This window comes from Balaenoptera acutorostrata, chromosome 1, assembly GCF_949987535.1.
Source record: "Balaenoptera acutorostrata chromosome 1, mBalAcu1.1, whole genome shotgun sequence".
Lineage (NCBI taxonomy): Eukaryota > Metazoa > Chordata > Mammalia > Artiodactyla > Balaenopteridae > Balaenoptera > Balaenoptera acutorostrata.
The window spans coordinates 117,241,210-117,261,339 of NC_080064.1; the positions used below are offsets into that span (position 1 = coordinate 117,241,210).

The 20,130-nt window shown below is 39.5% G+C and overlaps 1 protein-coding gene across 1 annotated transcript; it reads right to left on the reverse strand.

Annotated features, from left to right (window-relative positions):
- Window positions 1-3,340: 3,340 nt before the first annotated feature.
- On the reverse strand, window positions 3,341-4,242 carry LOC103021027 (olfactory receptor 10J5). Its single transcript, XM_028163906.2, is given in 2 exon segments — window positions 3,341-3,465; window positions 3,468-4,242. Coding segments are annotated over 2 exon segments (900 nt in total).
- Between the last annotated feature and the right edge of the window lie 15,888 nt (window positions 4,243-20,130).

Sequence of the window (20,130 nt, forward strand, 5' to 3'; positions counted from 1 at the left end):
CCAGTTTCCTTCCAAAGAAGGAATTTTTTCCTCCAGCCCAGTTTTAAGTGACTAATTAACAAAAATGCATGAATGTCAACTGAGCTTATGGAGCAAGTGAGAACAGCTTATAGGCAATCCTGCAATTGGGAAAAGTAATTTCAACTATACTCCCAAGACTGTCACCCCTACTTTGTCATTTTCTGTTAGTTTACTTTAGGTGAGGGAAGTCTATATGGCAGGCAGAGGGAATATGATATGATATGTCTATCCAAACAAAAAACTGGAAATTCCTGGACAAGACCTTATACTGAATATTTGTTCACACATTCATTTTTCCAAAGGTATATTAAGTACCTATTATTTGTCAAGATAATATTCAATACAGCAATGGGCATACAGAGATGAATAATACCCACCTGCTAGTACATCTAGCTTTTTCAGGCTTGTGTGTCTCTGCTCAGGCTCTTTTCTTTCCCTTGATTGTCCTCCCTCATCCCTCCCAGACTTCAACTGACCCAATGCCACAAAAAGTTAATTAAATATCACCTCTCTGAATTATTATCTGACCTTCTAAATAGATTTGACCAGTTCTCTTTTTTGCACAACACTTCTGACCCCAAACAACAATCCTGTAGGTATGCCTATAGCAAGTTTTGGTATTCTTTGCTATTTTGTCTGTCTTCCCCATCGGACTGCGGATAACTTGAAACAGAGTCCCTGCATTACTCGTTACTGTAACCCCACAGCTAGTTAACTGCTTAACACACAGTGCTTGAGAAATACACAAAGACTGAATAAATAATTGATATTATGGTTACTTTTCTGATGCATAGAAGAGATAAACAAAAAAAAAACTGCTAAAATAAAAGAGGTATTTGCAATGCACAAGAGAAGCAAGATGAAGAAATATGGGTAGAGCGAGACATTGGAGAATTATAACAAAAAGAAAGAAGATAATGAAAATAGCCCCCACATTAGCCAGCAATCTAAGTAACATGCATAATTACAGGAGAGAGCAGTAAAACGATTCACTGTTCCTGATTCATCCTACTGGAAGGATATGAGACCACACAGGCCTACCCACTCTTGTACTATTTGTTGCACTTCTCCTGTAGGAGCTGCTTCCTCCAGTGAGTCTAAAGTCATGCAAAGTGTGTAAAACAACTAACATTAGTGGGCAATTCACTCATGCATGAGGTGTGAGGGGGAGGGCCAAGAATGATGTTTAAACACTTAGGGAATGGAGGGGACGGGATGGGAGAAGTCCAGAAAACTTTCAACACAGAAGACCACATGTGCCTTCTGATATCTCTCCACCCCCCATTATCCCTCAGCCTCCCAGCTGAGAACGACACACACCTTCTATTTCCCCAACTTAATGAAAAATAGCAGTGCCCACATAGGCAAAAGTGGACAGGGTCAAAGAGTGCTTCTCTAAGACAGTTTAAGGAAATTATGGAGGCAAATGATCTATAAAAGAAGAAAATTGGATTCTGTGGTATATTTCTGCTAGGATTTAAGGGAAGAAATACTTATACCAGAGAAAATTCTTTGAGAATATGATGGAAATTACACATTCATACTTGTGCACAAAATCTAGTAAATAATTCCATAAAGTTCAAAACCCCTCTAAGCCCTTCCAAACACTACTCCTCAAGGCACTATGAACCTCAGGTTGAGATACCTCTCCTAGAGGGATACCCAGTGATGTTTATCACGGAGACTCTGACATCAGCTATGATGTCACCCAACTGTGAGAGCATGCCACGAGGGACACTGGACAAAGAACCCCAGCCCTGTTGACCTCCTCACATCGGGATCTGTGGAACAGAGAGTAAATTACAGGTCACCTAGAAGACGCAGCAATACTATTTCTGTGGTTCAGAACAGAAAAATAAAACTGGAAAGTAAGGGACAGGAACTGACCTGGGGATGGAATCACAATGGAAGTGTGTGAAAAGACATGTTGCCATATCAGTGTCTCTTGGTATCTTCCAGCTCTGTCTCAGAGCAGAGATAAACTAGTAGTAAGATCCACAAAAAATATTCCCACATGGACTTCCCTGGTGGCGCAGTGGTTAAGAATCCACCTGTCAAGGCAGGGGACACGGTTTCGAGGCCTGGTCCAAGAAGATCCCACCTGCCGCTGAGCAACTAAGCCCATGCGCCACAACTACTGAGCCTGCGCTCTACAGACTGCAAGGCAGTCTGAGCCCACACGTTACAACTACTGAAGCCTGTGCTCTAGATCCCGTGCTCCTCAACAAGAGAAGCCACCGCAATGAGAAGCCCGCACGCCGAAATGAAGAGTAGCCTCCGTTCACACCAACTAGAGAAAGCCCGCGTGCAACAACGAAGACCCAAGGCAGCCAAAAATAAATAAATTAAATAAATTTTAAAAAAGAAAAGTCTATTAAAAAAATATTCCCACAACCTTCCTCATTGAGGATATAAAATAACGTAGCATGAATATGCTTATTTTGATATAAATTGTATTGGGAGAAGGATGGCTTTGCACTGTTGCTGATAGAAGGGAATTCAATGACATTTGCCTTAGACTCTGCAATCAGAATAACCAGTATCTAAGACAACTACTTCAATGCCACTGCAGTTACTACATAGAAGTTTTAAATCTGAAAGGCTTCCATAGGTTGAAAAAAGAAGTGTGTTTATAAAAAGTACATCTGGATTAAAGTGCAGTTACAGAGAACAGCCACCAACACATTCTCTCCCAGCTTAGCCTCTAGGAATGACAGAGATTTTTGCCTTGATTGCAAAGAAGGAAGGGAGATACACAGAAATGAATACTAGCTAAGGAACTAACATGGCTGGATAATGAAAGAAATGACCCTTTTTGCTGAGGCTGTTCATTCTTCAATCAGCAAGAATTAAGAAAATTGTTTCTGAAATGACTGGTACGGGGCAAGTGATTTAACTTCTGAGAATGAAAGCCATCCTCAGGCTTTCTCTGCAGCTTCATTTCCTAAGACCCCTTTCACATCTGTTCCAACTGTCTCTTCTCCACTTCTCCTTACCAGACTAGGTCAAGGATTTGACTGTCTGAGAGGAGCCAGGTAAAGTGAGGGCCAAAAGAGGTGTGCAAGCAGAACTCCTCAGGCACAGAAACAAGTAGTCTTAATCTGGCTTGGAATGATTCTTGTATCTGGTAACAAAATTTGACAGAGCAAAAATCTTGCTTTCTGCTTTGCCCTTAGAGCATGAGAAGGAAAAGCATTTCAACTCTTTGACATTATTCTCCACAAGCATTGTATTTGATGAACTTGTGAATCATGGCATGTTTGTGAGTAGACACACATTACACTGGACCAAAGGTCTCCTGACAAAACAATTCAATCTGTTAAGAAATGTTTCTGCCCACAGCTCTGCGTAGGGCATCCTTGACCTCCTTGTTCCTCAGACTGTAAACAACAGGGTTCAGCAGAGGAGTGATGATGGTGTAGGTCACAGAGAGAAGAAGATCTTTTTATTTGCATTTTCTGACTTGGGCTTGAGGTAGGCAATGGAGGCACAGCCATAGTGGACCATGACCACAGTGAGGTGGGAGGCACATGTGGCAAAGCTCTTCTTCCAGCCCTTGGTTGTAGGTATCTTAAGGATGGAAGAGATAAGGAGGATACAGGAGGTGAAGAACAGGCCCACAGGAACAAAAATCACATATGAACTTACACCATAATTGATAATCTCATTGATATTGATATCAATGCAAGAAAGTTTCATGACTGGGTAAATGCCACAGAAGGGCAAATTGAACATGGCCATTATATGGAGAACTGCCATAACCAGACCAGTGCCAAAGGACACACAGACTAACGTAGCACACACTCCTTTGTTCATGAGGACTGTGTACCTCAGGGGCTTGCAGATGGCCACATAGCAGTCACAGCCCCTAGCTGTGATCAAGAAGCAATTATTAGTGGCCAAGATGACAGAAAAGAACATCTGGGTTGCACAGCCTTACAAGGAGATAGGCTGGTTATGAAAAATAAGACCAGAAAGCACTCGTGGGACAATGATCAATATGTACACGGTCTCAGAACTAGCCAGCATGCTCAGGAAGAAGTACATGGGTATGTGGTGGTGAAGGTCAACGCAAATGATGGTCACAATGATGATGTCCCCAGCCAGGGTGAAAATGGAGATGGTAAGGAAAACCACAATGAGGGTTATCTGGTGCTTTCCAAAGATAGAGAAACCCAGGAAGATGAATTCTGCCACTTCTGTGAAGTTCTTTCTCTGCATTCCACTATATCAGTGCCCTAAAGCAATAAATGGAAGCAGTCATCAAGGGGAAAATTCCCATCAGCAATTGGACTTCACAGCAAGGGACAATGACAGCTGAACTGAGAGAGTGAGTTCAATTCCCCCCTTGTGACCAACAAGCTCATGCGTATGGCCCTGGCACAGAAAGAAAGAAAACTACTTTTGTATCTTTGGGGCTTATACATGTGAACATGATCACTATGGAGCAAACTTCCCCTGTGCATGGAGACTTCCAAGCAAATGCTCACCACACACACATCATAGTGATGTTAGGAAGGGGAAGAGAACAGCCAGGAAAGAGTCATGCTCTGTTTCCCTATCAGTAATGATACCCACCACTTAAAACAAACTCTAGGAACAAAGGGCTCACTAATAAAGTGCATGTCAAGAAAATGATAAAGATGAGAGTTTCGAGGGGGATATAGCAGAAGGAAGTAGACTTGAAGATGACGAACTGTGATAAGCAGTCCCTGGATCTGGTGACAGGGCCACCAAGAACTTTTACACAGTATTTCAGTTGAGTTCTGAATCTAGAAACCTCATTTCAGAGAGAGAATGTGGTCCAAATATGTCACCACACCCTCAAAGAACAACTACAGAACAACTTCTGTTGTGATCACTCTACTGAAAGAGTTCACTCAAGTCTCACCACAGTAATCTTTTTTGCTGACTTCAGTAGTACTTTTAAGAATGAAGTCAGGAAAAGAGTTGGGTAATTGGGAGAACATTGTTTAGTTTCCACTGTAATAGGAAAGGATTAGGACAATTCAAGGTGTGGACAAGGGAATGTAAGAACCAGAGTTGAGAGAGGAGGAGAAAGGAGTCTTCCAGCTACTTGGAGCTGAACTGTCCTACCAATTTTTTTTTTTTTAATTGGAGTAAAACTGCTTTACAATGTTGTGTTAGTTTCTGCTGTACAATGAAGTGAATCAGCTATATGCATACCTATATCCCCTCCCTCTTGGGCCTCCCTCCCCCACTTCGATCTAGGTCACCACAGAGCACTGAGCTGAGCTCCCTGTGCTATACAGTAGGTTCCCACTAGCCATCTATTTTTAAAAATATGGTGAACACAGAATTTGATATAATTACAAGAAACAGAGTACACTAGTCCCCTCTGTTGAAAAGCAAGAGTACACAGCCTGTGTGGACAGCATACATCTGATCCTGTGGTTCTCTACAGTGACCATTCCATTGTTCTTCCTCCTTTCATTTTCAGAATTACTGAAATAGACTTCCTCTCCCACCCCCGTTAATTCCCTGAAAGTCAGCTTCATCACGGTCCCTCCCACAAAACTGTTCTCTCAAATGTCAAAGAAGTCTTCACTGCTAAAACTGTCAGACTTTGCTTTTTCCTCTTTCTCTTGTCCTTCTGATTCATTTTACACTTCTGAAAACCCTGCCTCCTGGAAACATTCTCTGACCTTGGTTTCCATGACACCACACTATTTTTTCTCTCTTCTCAGCACTCAGTTCTCTTCCATGAAGCTGCTCATTACACCTATATTGTAATTGGAAATGTTGTTCTTTGGTCAATCCTTGGCCCTTGCTATTTTCTCTCCATGCTCTCCTCAATTTTTTCAGTTATAATTTCTAAGTTAATTGCTCTCAGATCTCTATTTCCATCAACAATCTTTTCTCCAAGTTTATGACGTACCTTCCTCTAGACTTCTCTACTTGTGGGTCTTGCTAACATAATAAATTTTATTTTTTCAAAAACTAAACATCTACCCTCTTATATTTGGAAAAGCCTCTCCATCTCAACTTCTCTATCTTCCTCGATGACCTCACCCATATTCCAGTCAATCAAGGTCAGCATTTTGGAGCCATATCTACCTCATCATCACATTCAATGGAATTCTTCCTTAAATAATGTCTACTGTCTATTCCATTTTCTGGATTCACAATGACCCTCATAAAATTAGGATACCAAATCCTCTAGTCAGGATAATAAAACATACGCCCATTCTAAAATGTATATGGAAATGCAAAGAACCAAGAATGCCACAGCAATTTCAAAAAATTTTAAAAGTTAAAGAACATACACTACTGCAATTGAAGACTACAGTAATCAAGGCAGCATGGTATTGGTGTAAGGATAGACATACAGCTCAATGAAACAAAACACAGTCCAAAAATAATCCACACATATACGATCAATTGATTTTTTATAAAGTTCTAAAGTATCTCAATAATAGTATTTTCAATAAATGTTGCTGGAACAACTGGATATCTAGATGGAAAAAAAATAAACCTCAAACTTTACCTCATGCCATACACAAAATAACAACTCAACATGAATCAAAGACATAAATATAAAAGTTAAAACTAAAAATTCTAGACAAAAATGTGATAAAATCATGACCTTGGAATGAGCAAAGTTCCTAGATACAAAATAAAAAGCTAAACTATAAAAGGACAAAATCACAAATTGAACTTCATCAAAATAAAGCTTCTATTCTTCAAAAGGCATTGTTAGAAAAATGAAAAGGAAAGCCACAGACTGGGAGAAAATATCCACAATATATATTCTGAATAAAAGTGTAGATATATGTAAAGAATTCTTACAACTCAATACTAAGACACATTTTTGAAATTGGAAAAATATTTAAACAGACATTTTACATAAGAAGATATACAAATGGTCAATAAGTGCATGAAAGGATAATCAACATCACAACATTATTAGCCACCAGAGAAATGTAAAATAACACCATGAGATACCACTATACACTCAGTCAAATGGCTAAAATTTAAAACAAGACCTAATATTGTCAGGGAAGTGAAAGAACTGGAACTCTTAAACATTGATGGTGGCCATGTAAAATGGTACAACCAATCTATAAAACAGTTTGGCATATTTTTAGAAAGGTAAATATATACTTATCCCATGATTCAATATTATTGCTAAGTATTCACACAAGAGAAATTAAAACGTGTCCACACAGAGACCTGTACATGAATGTTTCTAGCAGCTTTATTCCTAAAAGCCAGAAACTGGAAACAACTCGAATGTTTATGGTGTATCTGTGTAATGAAATACCGCTCAGCAATAAAAGGAAAAGATTACTAATACAAACAACATGACTGATCTTTAAAAACATTATACTGAATCAAAGAAGTTAGATACAAAAGAGCGCATACAGTGTAATTCCATTTATAGGACACTCTAGAAAATATAATTGTATTCTATACTGCAAGAACACAAGCAGTAGTTGCCAGAACTGTTAGGGAATTGACTGCAACAAACACTATGGAACTTTTAGGGATGAAGCAAATGTTCTTGATTATGATGGTAGTTATACAGGTACATAAATTTATCAAAATTCACCAAAATGTATACTTAAATTGGTACATTTTGTTAAGTTATTTACACTGCATGGTATTTATCATACTGTATAATATTGTATAGTATAATATTATGTAATCTATTGCAGCTCATCTAAGTTGATTTTTTAAAAGATTCTCATTTGGCCACAAATAAGATTCTATTTCTGCAAATCTGTCACTGCTAGATCCACAGTCCCTTAAGGTCTCATTGTGATGTAAGAAACATGGGAATTGTCTAGGACTTGGAAAACCTGGAACCTGATCTGGAAACTGCCAATGTCAAAACATGTGGTCTTGGGCAAACCACTTAAAATTATTCTTGATATAGCCCACTGATACGAAGAAGCTACCCAAGAATTTGTAAAAAGTCAACAAAAACAAAGAAGAAAACAGTGTGAGACAATGAAAGATGAGAGAGACAGAGAGAAATGTATTTGTAGATTCTCCTCTTGGGAAAATAAGAACATTGAAATGGAGTAATATACAATGAAAAGATAGTACAGCAAATGTTTAATCATGAAGATTATATTCCAAATAAAAGAAAAAGACAAAAAGTTTGAAGATGCAATAAGAATTGCATTTAGAAGGAAAGAAACTATTACAGAATTTATTGATACTTACAACAAATCATGTACATTACTTATTTTTTTTAACATCTTTATTGGAGTATAATTGCTTTACAATGTTGTGTTAGTTTCTACTGTATAACAAAGTGAATCAGCTATACATATACATATATCCCCATATCTCCTCCCTCTTGAGTCTGCCTCCCACCATCCCTATCCCACCCTTCTAGGTGGTAACAAAGCACCAAGCTGATCTCCCTGCGCGATGTAGCTGCTTCTCACTAGCTATCTATTTTACATTTGGTAGTGTATATATGTCAGTGCTACTCTCTCACTTCGTCCCAGCTTACCCTTCCCCCTCCCCATGTCCTCAAGTCCATTCTCTGCGTGGGTGTCGTTATATCTGTCCTGCCCCTAGGTTCATCAGAACCTTTTTTGTTGTTGTTGTTAGATTCCATATATATGTGTTAGCATACGGTATTTGTTTTTCTCTTTCTTACTTCACTCTGTATGACAGACACTGGATCCATCCACCTCACTAAAAATTACTCAATTTCATTTCTTTTTATGGTGAGTAATATTCCATTGTATATAGGTGCCACATCTTCTTTATCCATTCATCTGTCGATGGACACTTAGGTTGCTTCCATGTCCTAGCTACTGTAAATAGTGCTGCAATGAACACTGTGGTACATGACTCTTTTTGAACTATGGTTTTCTCAGGGTATATGCCCAGGAGTGGGATTGCTGGGTCAAATGGTAGTCCTAATTTTAGATTTTAAGGAACCTCCATACTGTTCTCCATAGTGGCTGTATCAATTTACATTCCCACCAACAGTGCAAGAGGGTTCCCTTTTCTCCACACCCTCTCCAGCAGTTATTGTTTGTAGATTTTTTGATGATGGCCATTCTGACTGGTGTGAGGTGATACCTCATTGTAGTTTTGATTTGCATTTCTCTAATGATTAGTGATGTTGAGCATCCTTTCATGTGTTTGCTGGCAATCTGTATATCTTCTTTGGAGAAATGTCTCTTTACATCTTCTGCCCATTTTTGGATTGGGTTGTTTGATTTTTTGATACTGAGCTGCTTCTATATTTTGGAGATTAATCCACTGTCAGTTTCTTCATTTGCAAATATTTACTCCCATTCTGAGGGTTGTCTTTTCATCTTGTTTATGGTTTCTTTTGCTATGCAAAAGCTTTTAAGTGTCATTAGGTCCCATTTGTTTATTTTTGTTTTTATTTCCATTTCTCTAGGAGGTGGGTCAAAAAGGATCTTGCTGTGACTTATGTCAAAGGGTGTTCTTCCTATGTTTTTCCCTAAGAGTTCTATAGTGTATGGACTTAGATTTGGGTCTCTAATCCAATGTGAATTTATTTTCAGGTATGGTGTTAGGGAGTGTTCTAATTTCATTCTTTTACATGTAGCTGTCCAGTTTTCCCAGCACCACTTATTGAAGAGGATGTCCTTTCTCCATTGGATATTCTTGCATCCTTTATAAAAGATAAGGTAACCATATGTTCATGGGTTTATCTCTGGGTTTTCTATCCTGTTCCATTGATCTATATTTCTGTTTTTGTGCCAGTACCATACTGTCTTGATTACTGTAGCTTTATAGTATAGTCTGAAGTCAGGGAGGCTGATTCCTCCAGCTCTGTTTTTCTTTCTCAAGATTGCTTTAGCTATTCAGGGTCTTTTGTGTTTCCATACAAATTGTGAAATTTTTTCTTCTAGTTCTGTGAAAAATGCCAGTGGTAGTTTGATAGGGATTGCATTGAATCTGTAGATTGCTTTGGGTAGTATAGTCTTTTTCACAATGTTGATTCTTACAATCCAAGAACATGGTATATCTCTCCATCTGTTTGTATCATATTTAATTTCTTTCATCAGTATCATAGTTTTCTACATACAGGTCTTTTGACTCCGTAGGTAGGTTTATTCCTAGGTATATTATTCTTTTTGTTGCAATAGTAAATGGGAGTGCTTCCTTAATTTCTCTTTCAGATTTTTCATCATTAGTGTATAGGAATGCAAGAGACTTCTGTGCATTAATTTTCTATCCTGCTACTTTACCAAATTTATTGATTAGCTGTAGTAGTTTTCTGGTAGCATCTTTAGGATTCTCTAAGTATAGTATCATGTCATCTGCACACAGTGACAGCTTTACCTCTTCTTTCCAATCTGGATTCCTTTTATTTCTTTTTCTTCTCTGATTGCTGTGGCTAAAACTTCCAAAACTATGTTGAGTAACAGTGGTGAGAGTGGGCATCCTTGTCTTGTTCCTGATTTTAGAGGAAATGGTTTCAGTTTTTCACCACTGAGAATGATGTTGGCTGTGGCTTTGTCATATATGGCTTTTATTATGTTGAGGTAGGTTCCCTCTATGCCTACTTTCTGCAGGCCTTTTATCATAAATGGGCGTTGAATTTTGTCAAAAGCTTTTTCTGCATCTATTGAGATGATCATGTGGTTTTTCTCCTTCAGTTTTTGAATATGGTGTATCACATTGATTGATTTGCCTATATTGAAGAATCCCTGCATTCCTGAGATAAACCCCACCTGATCATGGTGTATGATCCTTTTAATGTGCTGCTGGATTCTGTTTGCTAGCATTTTGTTGAGGATATTTGCATCTATGTTCATCAGTAATATTGGTCTCTAGTTTTCTTTCTTTGTGACATCTTTGTCTGGTTTTGTTATCAGGGTGATGATGGCCTTGTAGAATGAGTTTGGCAGTGTTACTCCCTCTGCTATACTTTGAAAGACTTTGAAAAGGATAGGTGTTAGTTCTTCTATAAATGTTTGATAGAATTCGCCTACAAAGCCCTCTGGTCCTGGGTTTTTGTTTGTTGGAAGATTTTTAATCACAGTTTCAATTTCAGTGTTTGTGATTGTTCTGTTCATAATTTCTAATTCTTCCTGGTTCAGTTTTGGAAGGTTGTGCTTTTCTAAGTATTTGTCCATTTCTTCCAGGTTGTCCATTTTATTTTATTTTATTTATTTGTTTTTTTAAACATCTTTATTGAAGTATAATTGCTTTAAAATGATGTGTTAGCTTCTGCTTTATAACAAAGTGAATCAGTTATACATATACATATGTTCCCATATCTCTTCCCTCTTGCATCTCCCTCCCTCCCACCCTCCCCATACCACCCCTCTAGGTGGTCACAAAGCACAGAGCTGATCTCCCTGTGCTATGCGGCTGCTTCCCACTAGCTATCTATTTTACATTTGGTAGTGTATATATGTCCATGACACTCTCTCACCCGGTCACATCTCACCCCTCCCCCTCCCCATATCCTCAAGTCCATTTTCTAGTAGGTCTGTGTCTTTATTCCCGTCTTGCCACTAGGTTCTTCATGGCCTTTTTTTGTTTTTGTTTTTCCTTAGATTCCATATATATGTGTTAGCATACTGTATTTGTTTTTCTCTTTCTGACTTACTTCACTCTGTATGACAAACTCTAACTCCATCCACCTCATTACAAATACCTCCATTTCATTTCTTTTTATGGCTGAGTAATATTCCATTGTATATATGTGCCACATCTTCTTTATCCATTCATCTGTCGATGGACATTTAGGTTGCATCCATGTCCTGGCTATTGTAAATAGAGCTGCAATGAACATTTTGGTACATGACTCTTTTTGACCTATGGTTTTCTCAGGGTATATGCCCAGGAGTGGGATTGCTGGGTCGTATGGTAGTTCTATTTGTAGTTTTTTAAGGAACCTCCATACTGTTCTCCATAGTGGCTGTATCAATTTACATTCCCACCAACAGTGCAAGAGTGTCCCCTTTCCTCCACACCCTCTCCAGCATTTATTGTTTCTAGATTTTTTGATGATGGCCATTCTGACCGGTGTGAGATGATATCTCATTGTAGTTTTGATTTGCATTTCTCTAATGATTAAGGATGTTGAGCATTCTTTCATGTGTCTGTTGGCAATCTGTATATCTTCTTTGGAGTAATGTCTATTTAGATCTTCTTCCCATTTTTGGATTGGGTTGTTCGTTTTTTTGTTATTGAGCTGCATGAGCTGCTTGTAAATCTTGGAGATTAATCCTTTGTCAGTTGCTTCATTTGCAAATATTTTCTCCCATTCTGAGGGTTGTCTTTTGGTCTTGTTTATGGTTTCCTTTGCTGTGCAAAAGCTTTTAAGTTTCATTAGGTCCCATTTGTTTATTTGTGTTCTTATTTCCATTTCTCTAGGAGCTGGGTCAAAAAGAATCTTGCTGTGATGTATGTCATAGAGTGTTCTGCCTATGTTTTCCTCTAAGAGTTTGATAGTGTCTAGCCTTACACTTAGGTCTTTAATCCATTTTGAGTTTATTTTTGTGCATGTTGTCAGGGAGTGTTCTAATTTAATTCTTTTACATGTATCTGTCCAATTTTCCCGCACCACTTATTGAAGAGGCTGTCTTTTCTCCACTGTATATGCTTGCCTCCTTTATCAAAGATAAGGTGACCATATGTGCGTGGGTTTATCTCTGGGCTTTCTGTCCTGTTCCATTGATCTATATTTCTGTTTTTGTGCCAGTACCAAACTGTCTTGATTACTGTAGCTTTGTAATATAGTCTGAAGTCAGGGAGCCTGATTCCCACAGCTCCATTTTTCGTTCTCAAGATTGCTTTGGCTATTTGGGGTCTTTTGTGTTTCCATACAAATTGTGAAATGTTTTGTTCTAGTTCTGTGAAAAATGCCAGTGGTAGTTTGATAGGGATTCCATTGAATCTGTGGATTGCTTTGGGTAGTAGAGTCATTTTCACAATGTTGATTCTTCCAATCCAGGAACATGGTATATCTCTCCATCTATTTGTATCATCTTTAATCTCTTTCATCAGTGTCTTATAATTTTCTGCATACAGGTCTTTTGTCTCCTTAGGTAGGTTTATTCCTAGATATTTTATTCTTTTTGTTGCAATGGTAAACGGGAGTGCTTCCTTAATTTCTCTTTCAAATTTTTCATCATTAGTGTATAGAAATGCAAGAGATTCTTGTGCATTAATTTTCTATCCTGCTACTTTACCAAATTCATTGATTAGCTCTAGGAGTTTTCTGGTAGCATCTTTAGGATTCTCTATGTATAATATCATGTCATCTGCAAACAGTGACAGCTTTACTTCTTCTTTTCTGATTTGGATTCCTTTTATTTCTTTGTCTTCTCTGATTGCTGTGGCTAACACTTCCAAAACTATGTTGAATAATAGTGGTGAGAGTGGGCAACCTTCTCTTGTTCCTGATCTTAGTGGAAATGGTTTCAGTTTTTCACCATTGAGGACGATGTTGGCTGTGGGTTTGTCATATATGGCCTTTATTATGTTGAGGAAAGTTCCCTCTATGCCTACTTTCTGCAGGGCTTTTATCATAAATGGGTGTTGAATTTTGTCAAAAGCTTTCTCTGCATCTATTGAGATGATCATATGGTTTTTCTCCTTCAATTTGTTAATATGGTGTATCACATTGATTGATTTGCGTATATTGAAGAATCCTTGCATTCCTGGGATAAACCCCACTTGATCATGGTGTATGATCCTTTTAATGTGCTGTTGGATTCTGTTTGCTAGTATTTTGTTGAGGATTTTTGCATCAATGTTCATCAGTGATATTGGCCTGTAGTTTTCTTTCTTTGTGACATAGTTGTCTGGTTTTGGTATCAGGGTGATGGTGGCCTCGTAGAATGAGTTGGGGAGTGTTCCTCCCTCTGCAATATTTTGGAAGAGTTTGAGAAGGATAGGTGTTAGCTCTTCTCTAAATGTTTGATAGAATTCATCTGTGAAGCCATCTGGTCCTGGGCTTTTGTTTGTTGGAAGGTTTTTAATCACAGTTTCAATTTCAGTGCTTATGATTAGTCTGTCCATATTTTCTATTTCTTCCTGCTTCAGTCTCGGCAGGTTGTGCATTTCTAAGAATCTGTCCATTTCTTCCAGGTTGTCCATTTTATTGGCATAGAGTTGCTTGTAGTAATCTCTCATGGCCTTTTGTATTTCTGCAGTGTCAGTGGTTACTTCTCCTTTTTCATTTCTAATTCTATTGATTTGAGTCTTCTCCCTTTTTCTCTTGATGAGTCTGGATAATGGTTTATCAATTTTGTTTATCTTCTCAAAGAACCAGCTTTTAGTTTCATTGATTTTTGCTGTTTTTTCCTTCATTTCTTTTTCATTTATTTCTGCCCTGATTTTTATGATTTCTTTCCTTCTGCTAACTTTGGGGGGTTTTTTGTTCTTCTTTCTCTAATTGCTTTAGGTGCAAGGTTAGGTTGTTTATTCAAGTTTTTTTCTGTTTCTTGAGGTAGGCTTGTATTGCTATAAACTTCCCTCTTAGCACTGCTTTTGCTGCGTCCCATAGGTTTTGGGTCATCGTATCTCCATTGTCATTTGTTTCTAGGTATTTTTTGATTTCCCCTTTGATTTCTTCAGTGATCACTTCGTTATTAAGTAGTGTATTGTGTAGCCTCCATGTGTTTGTATTTTTTACAGAACTTTTCCTGTAATTGATATCTAGTCTCATAGTGTTGTGGTCGGAAAAGATACTTGATATGATTTCAATTTTCTTAAATTTACCAAAGCTTGATTTGTGACCCAAGATATGATCTATCCTGGAGAATGTTCCATGAGCACTTGAGAAAAATGTGTATTCTGTTGTTTTTGGGTGGAATGTCCTATAAATATCAATTAAGTCCATCTTGTTTAATGTATCATTTAAAGCTTGTGTTTCCTTATTTATTTTCATTTTGGATGATCTGTCCATTGGTGAAAGTGGCGTGTTAAAGTCCCCTACTATGATTGTGTTGCTGTCGATTTCCCCTTTTATGGCTGTTAGTATTTGCCTTATGTATTGAGGTGCTCCTATGTTGGGTGCATACATATATACAATTGTTATACCTTCCTCTTGGATCGATCTCTTGATCATTATATAGTGTCCTTCTTTGTCTCTTGTAATAGTCTTTATTTTAAAGTCTATTTTGTCTGATATGAGAATTGCTACTCCAGCTTTCTTTTGATTTCCATTTGCATGGAATATCTTTTTCCATCCCCTCACTTTCAGTCTGTATGTGTCTCTAGGTCTCAAGTGGGTCTCTTGTAGACAGCATATATATGGGTCTTGTTTTTGTATCCATTCAGCCAGTCTGTGTCTTTTGGTGGGAGCATTTAATCCATTTACATTCAAGGTAATTATCGATATGTATGTTCCTATTCCCATTTTCTTAAACATTTTGGGTTTGTTATTGTAGGTGTTTTCCTTCTCTTGTGTTTCTTGCCTAGAGAAATTCCTTTAGCATTTGTTGTAAAGCTGGTTTGGTGGTGCTGAACTCTCTCAGCTTTTGCTTGTCTGTAAAGGTTTTAATTTCTCCATCACATCTGAATGAGATCCTTGCTGGGTAGAGTAATCTTGGCTCTAGGTTTTTCTCCTTCCTCACTTTAAGTATATCCTGCCACTCCCTTCTGGCTTGCAGAGTTTCTGCTGAAAGATCAGATGTTAACCTTATGGGGATTCCCTTGTGTGTTATTTGTTGTTTTTCCCTTGCTGTTTGTAATATGTTTTCTTTATATTTAATTTTTGACACTTTGATTAATATGTCTTGGCGTGTTTCTCCTTGGATTTATCCTGTATGGGACTCTCTGTGCTTCCAGGACTTGATTAACTATTTCATTTCCCATATTAGGGAAGTTTTCAACTATAATCTCTTCAAATATTTTCTCAGTCCCTTTATTTTTCTCTTCTTCTTCTGGGACCCCTATAATTCGAATGTTGCTGCGTTTAATGTTGTCCCGGAGGTCTCTGAGACTGTCCTCAGTTCTTTTCATTCTTTTTTCTTTATCCTGCTCTGCAGTAGTTATTTCCACCATTTTATCTTCCAGGTCACTTATCCGTTCTTCTGCCTCAGTTATTCTGCTATTGATCCCATCTAGAGTATTTTTAATTTCATTTACTGTGTTTTTCATCGTTGCTTGGTTCCTCTTTAGTTCTTCTATGTCCTTGTTAAATGTTTCTTGCATTTTGTCTATTCTATTTCCACGATTTTGGATCATCCTTACTATCATTATTCTGAATTCTTTTTCAGGTAGACTACCTATTTCCTCTTCATTTGTTAGGTCTGGAGTGTTTTGACCCTGCTCCTTCATCTGCTGTATGTTTTTTCTGTCTTCTCATTTTGCTTATCTTACTGTGCTTGGGGTCTCCTTTTTACAGGCTGCAGGTTCGTAGTTCCCGTTGTTTTTGGTGTCTGTCCCCACTGGCTAAGGTTGGTTCAGTGGGTTGTGTAGGCTTCCTGGTGGAGGGAGCTAGTGCCTGAGTTCTGGTGGATGAGGCTGGATCTTGTCTTTCTGGTGGGCACGTCCACGTCTGGTGGTGTATTTTGGGGTGTCTGTGGCCTTATTATGATTTTAGGCATCCTGTCTGCTAATGGATGGGGCTGTGTTCCTGTCTTGCTAGTTGTTTGGCATAGGGTGTCCAGAGCTGTAGCTTCCTGGTCGTTGAGTGAAGCTGGGTCTTGATGTTGAGATGGAGATCTCTGAGAGATTTTTGCCGTTTGGTATTACGTGGAGCTGGGAGGTCTCTTGTGGACCAGTGTCCTGAAGTTGGCTCTCCCACCTCAGAGGCACGGCCCTGATGCCTGGCTGGAGCACCAAGAGCCTTTCATCCACACGGCTCAGAGTAAAAGGGAGAAAAAATAGATAGAAAGAAAGAAAGAGGATAGAATATAGTGAAGTAAAATAAAGCTATTATAAAGCAAAGCTATACAGACAAAATCTCACCCAGAAGCATATACATATACACTCACAAAAAAAGGAAAAGGGGAAAAATTAATGTATCCTGCTCCCAATGTCCACTTCCTGAATTTGGGATGATTCGTTGTCTATTCAGGTATTCAGCAGATGCAGGCACATCAAGTTGTTTGTGGAGTTTTAATCCGCTGCTTCTGAGGCTGCTGGGAGAGATTTCCCTTTGTCTTCTTTATTCGCACAGCTCCCGGGGCTCAGCTTTGGATTTGGACCCGCCTCTGCATGTAGGTCGCCTGAGGGCGTCTGTTCCCTGCCCAGACAGGATGGGGTTAAAGGAGCAGCTGCTTCGGGAGCTCTGGCTCACTCAGGCCGGGGGAGGGAGGGGTACGGAGGAGGCAGGGCGAGCCTGCAGCAGCAGAGTCCGGCGTGACGTTGCACCAACCCGAGGCGCGCCGTGCGTTCTCCCGGGGAAGTTGTCCCTGGATCACGGGACCCTGGCGGTGGCGGGCTGCACAGGCTCCTGGGAGGGGCAGTGTGGAGAGTGACCTGTGCTCGCACACAGGCTTTTTGGTGGTGGCAGCAGCAGCCTTAGCATCTCACGCCTGTCTCTGTGGCCCGCGCTGATTGCCGCTGCTCGCGTCCGTCTCGCCCGTCTCTGGAGTTCGTTTAGGCGGCGCTCTGAATCCCCTCTCCTTGCACGCCGTGAAACAAAGGGCAAGAAAAAGTCTCTTGCCTCTCCGGCAGCTGCAGACTTTTTCCTGGTCTCCCTCCCAGCCAGCTGTGGTGCGCTAACCCCTTCAAGCTGTGTTCACGCCGCCAACCCCAGTCCTCTCCCTGCGATCCGACCGAAGCCCGAGCCTCAGCTCACATCCCCGCCCTCCCCGGCGGGTGAGCAGACAAGCCTTCGGGCTGGTGAGTGCTGATTGGCGCTGAGCCTCTGTGCGGGAGTCTCTCTGGTTTGCCCTCTGCACCCGTGGCTGCGCTCTCCTCCATGGCTCCAAAGCTCCCCCCTCCGCCACCCGCAGTCTCCACCCACGAAGGGGCTTCCTAGTGCATGGAAACCTTTCCTCCTTCACGGCTCCCTCCCACTGGTGCAGGTCCCATCCCTATTCTTTTGTCTCTGTTATTTCTTTTTTCTTTTGCCCTACCCAAGTACGTGGGGAGTTTCTTGCCTTTTGGGAGGTCTGACGTTTTCTGCCAGCGTTCAGTAGGTGTTCTGTAGGAGTTGTTCTACATGTAGATGTATTTCTACTGTATCTGTGGGAAGGAAGGTGATCTCCGTGTCTTACTCTTCTGCCATCTTCTCCCCCTCCCCATTTTGTTGGCATACAGTTGCTTGTAGTAATCTCTCATGATCCTTTTTATTTCTGCAGTGTCAGTTGTTATTTCTCCTTTTTCATTTCTAATGCTATTGACTTGAGTCTTCTCCCTTTTTTTCTTGATGAGTCTGGCTAATGGTTTATCAATTTTGTTTATCTTCTCAAAGAACCAGCTTTTAGTTTTGCTGATCTTTGCTATTGTTTCCTTCATTTCTTTTTCATTTATTTCTGATCTGATCTTTATGATTTCTTTCCTTCTGCTAACTTTAGGGTGTTTTTGTTCTTCTTTCTCTAATTGCTTTAGGTGTAAGGTTAGGTTTGAGATTTTTCTTGTTTCTTGAGGTAGGACTGTACTGCTATAAACTTCCCTCTTAGAACTGCTTTTGCTGCATCCCATAGGTTTTAGGTTGTCGCGTTTTCATTGTCATTTGTTTCTACGTATTTTTTTATTTCTTCTTTGATTTCTTCAGTGATCTCTTGGTTATTTGGTAGCATATTGTTTAGTCTCCATGTGTTGGTATTTTTTTAGTTTTTTTTCCCCTATAATTGATATCTAGTCTCATAGTGTTGTGGTAGGAAAAGATATTTGATACGATTTCAATTTTCTTAAATTTACCAAGACTTGATTTGTGACCCAAGATATGATCTATCCTGGAGTATGTTCCATGAGCACTTGAGAAGAAAGTGTATTCTGTTGTTTTTGGATGGAATGTCCTATAAATATCAGTTAAGTCCATCTTTTTTAATGTGTCATTTGAAGCTTGTGTTTCCTTATTTATTTTCATTTTGGATGATCTGTCCATTGATGAAAGTGGGGTGTTAAAGTCCCCTACAATTATTGTGCTACTGTTGATTTCCCCTTTTATGGCTCTTAGCATTTGCCTTATGTATTGAAGTGCTCCTATGCTGGGTGCATACATGTATGTTATTTAAATCTGAGTGAATCTGTTAAGGAAAGGGAAAGAATTTAAAATATGCAACTTGGGCCAATCTCCTGAAAAACGATATTACAGGAGAATTACTCCTGCAGAAAACGAACAAACAAAACTCTATTGCCTCTTCTCCAGAGACCTTGAAACACAAATTGCAAGATGCCAGGGACTGTTTAAAAATTTTGAATATTATAGGTATTTGAAGAAGCCAGAGAAAGAAAAACACTTGATCATAGGATGGGAAAGAATCTGCTAGGCTGTGTTCTTTTTTTTTTTTTTTTCCCAAGACATGAGCCCAATTGGCATAACTTTGTAGTTTCTCACCCCAGAACTCCAGATCCTGGCCCAAAAGATCTGCAGGAGCACAAGGGACTAGAGTTTGCTTAAGTTAGAAAGACATACAGGTATCCCCGGCACCTTGCAAAACTAATCTGAAAGCATCTACAAAAACAAAAAAACCGGGACTTCCCTGGTGTCCAGTTGCTAAGTCCCCACGCTCCCAATGTAGGGGGCCCAGGTTTGAGAGGAATCTCCAAGGAAAAGCCATGTTGACTAGCCCTGATCTCCTGGGTCTCTTTTCCTCAAAACTTCCTGAGTGTCTCAAGGGAACCAGTATAGTCAGATTCCAGACAGGTGTCAGGGGATCTTACTAAAAATGGGACTTCTTTATTTTTCCAAGTGGTTGGTGCTTTGTGATCCTGAAACCATCTTCTCAGATGGCTTCTCTATCCCTATCCTGGACTTTAGAAGACAGAGGATTAGCCTCTATAGTGTTTCCAAGAGAGGGCACTTATGTAAATAAATCTAGTATTCCCCAAGGACACACGTTTGTTAATAAATTCCATTTTAGCAAGATAGATTTTCTTAGCCTGAGTATTAGTAGTTAGATCCCTTCTGGGAGACTTTCCAACAGGTATGACATGTTCCTGGCATCTAGAGTTCCCTATCTTTGCCCCATGTCCACTCCTGTTGACTGATCCAAGTCCCTT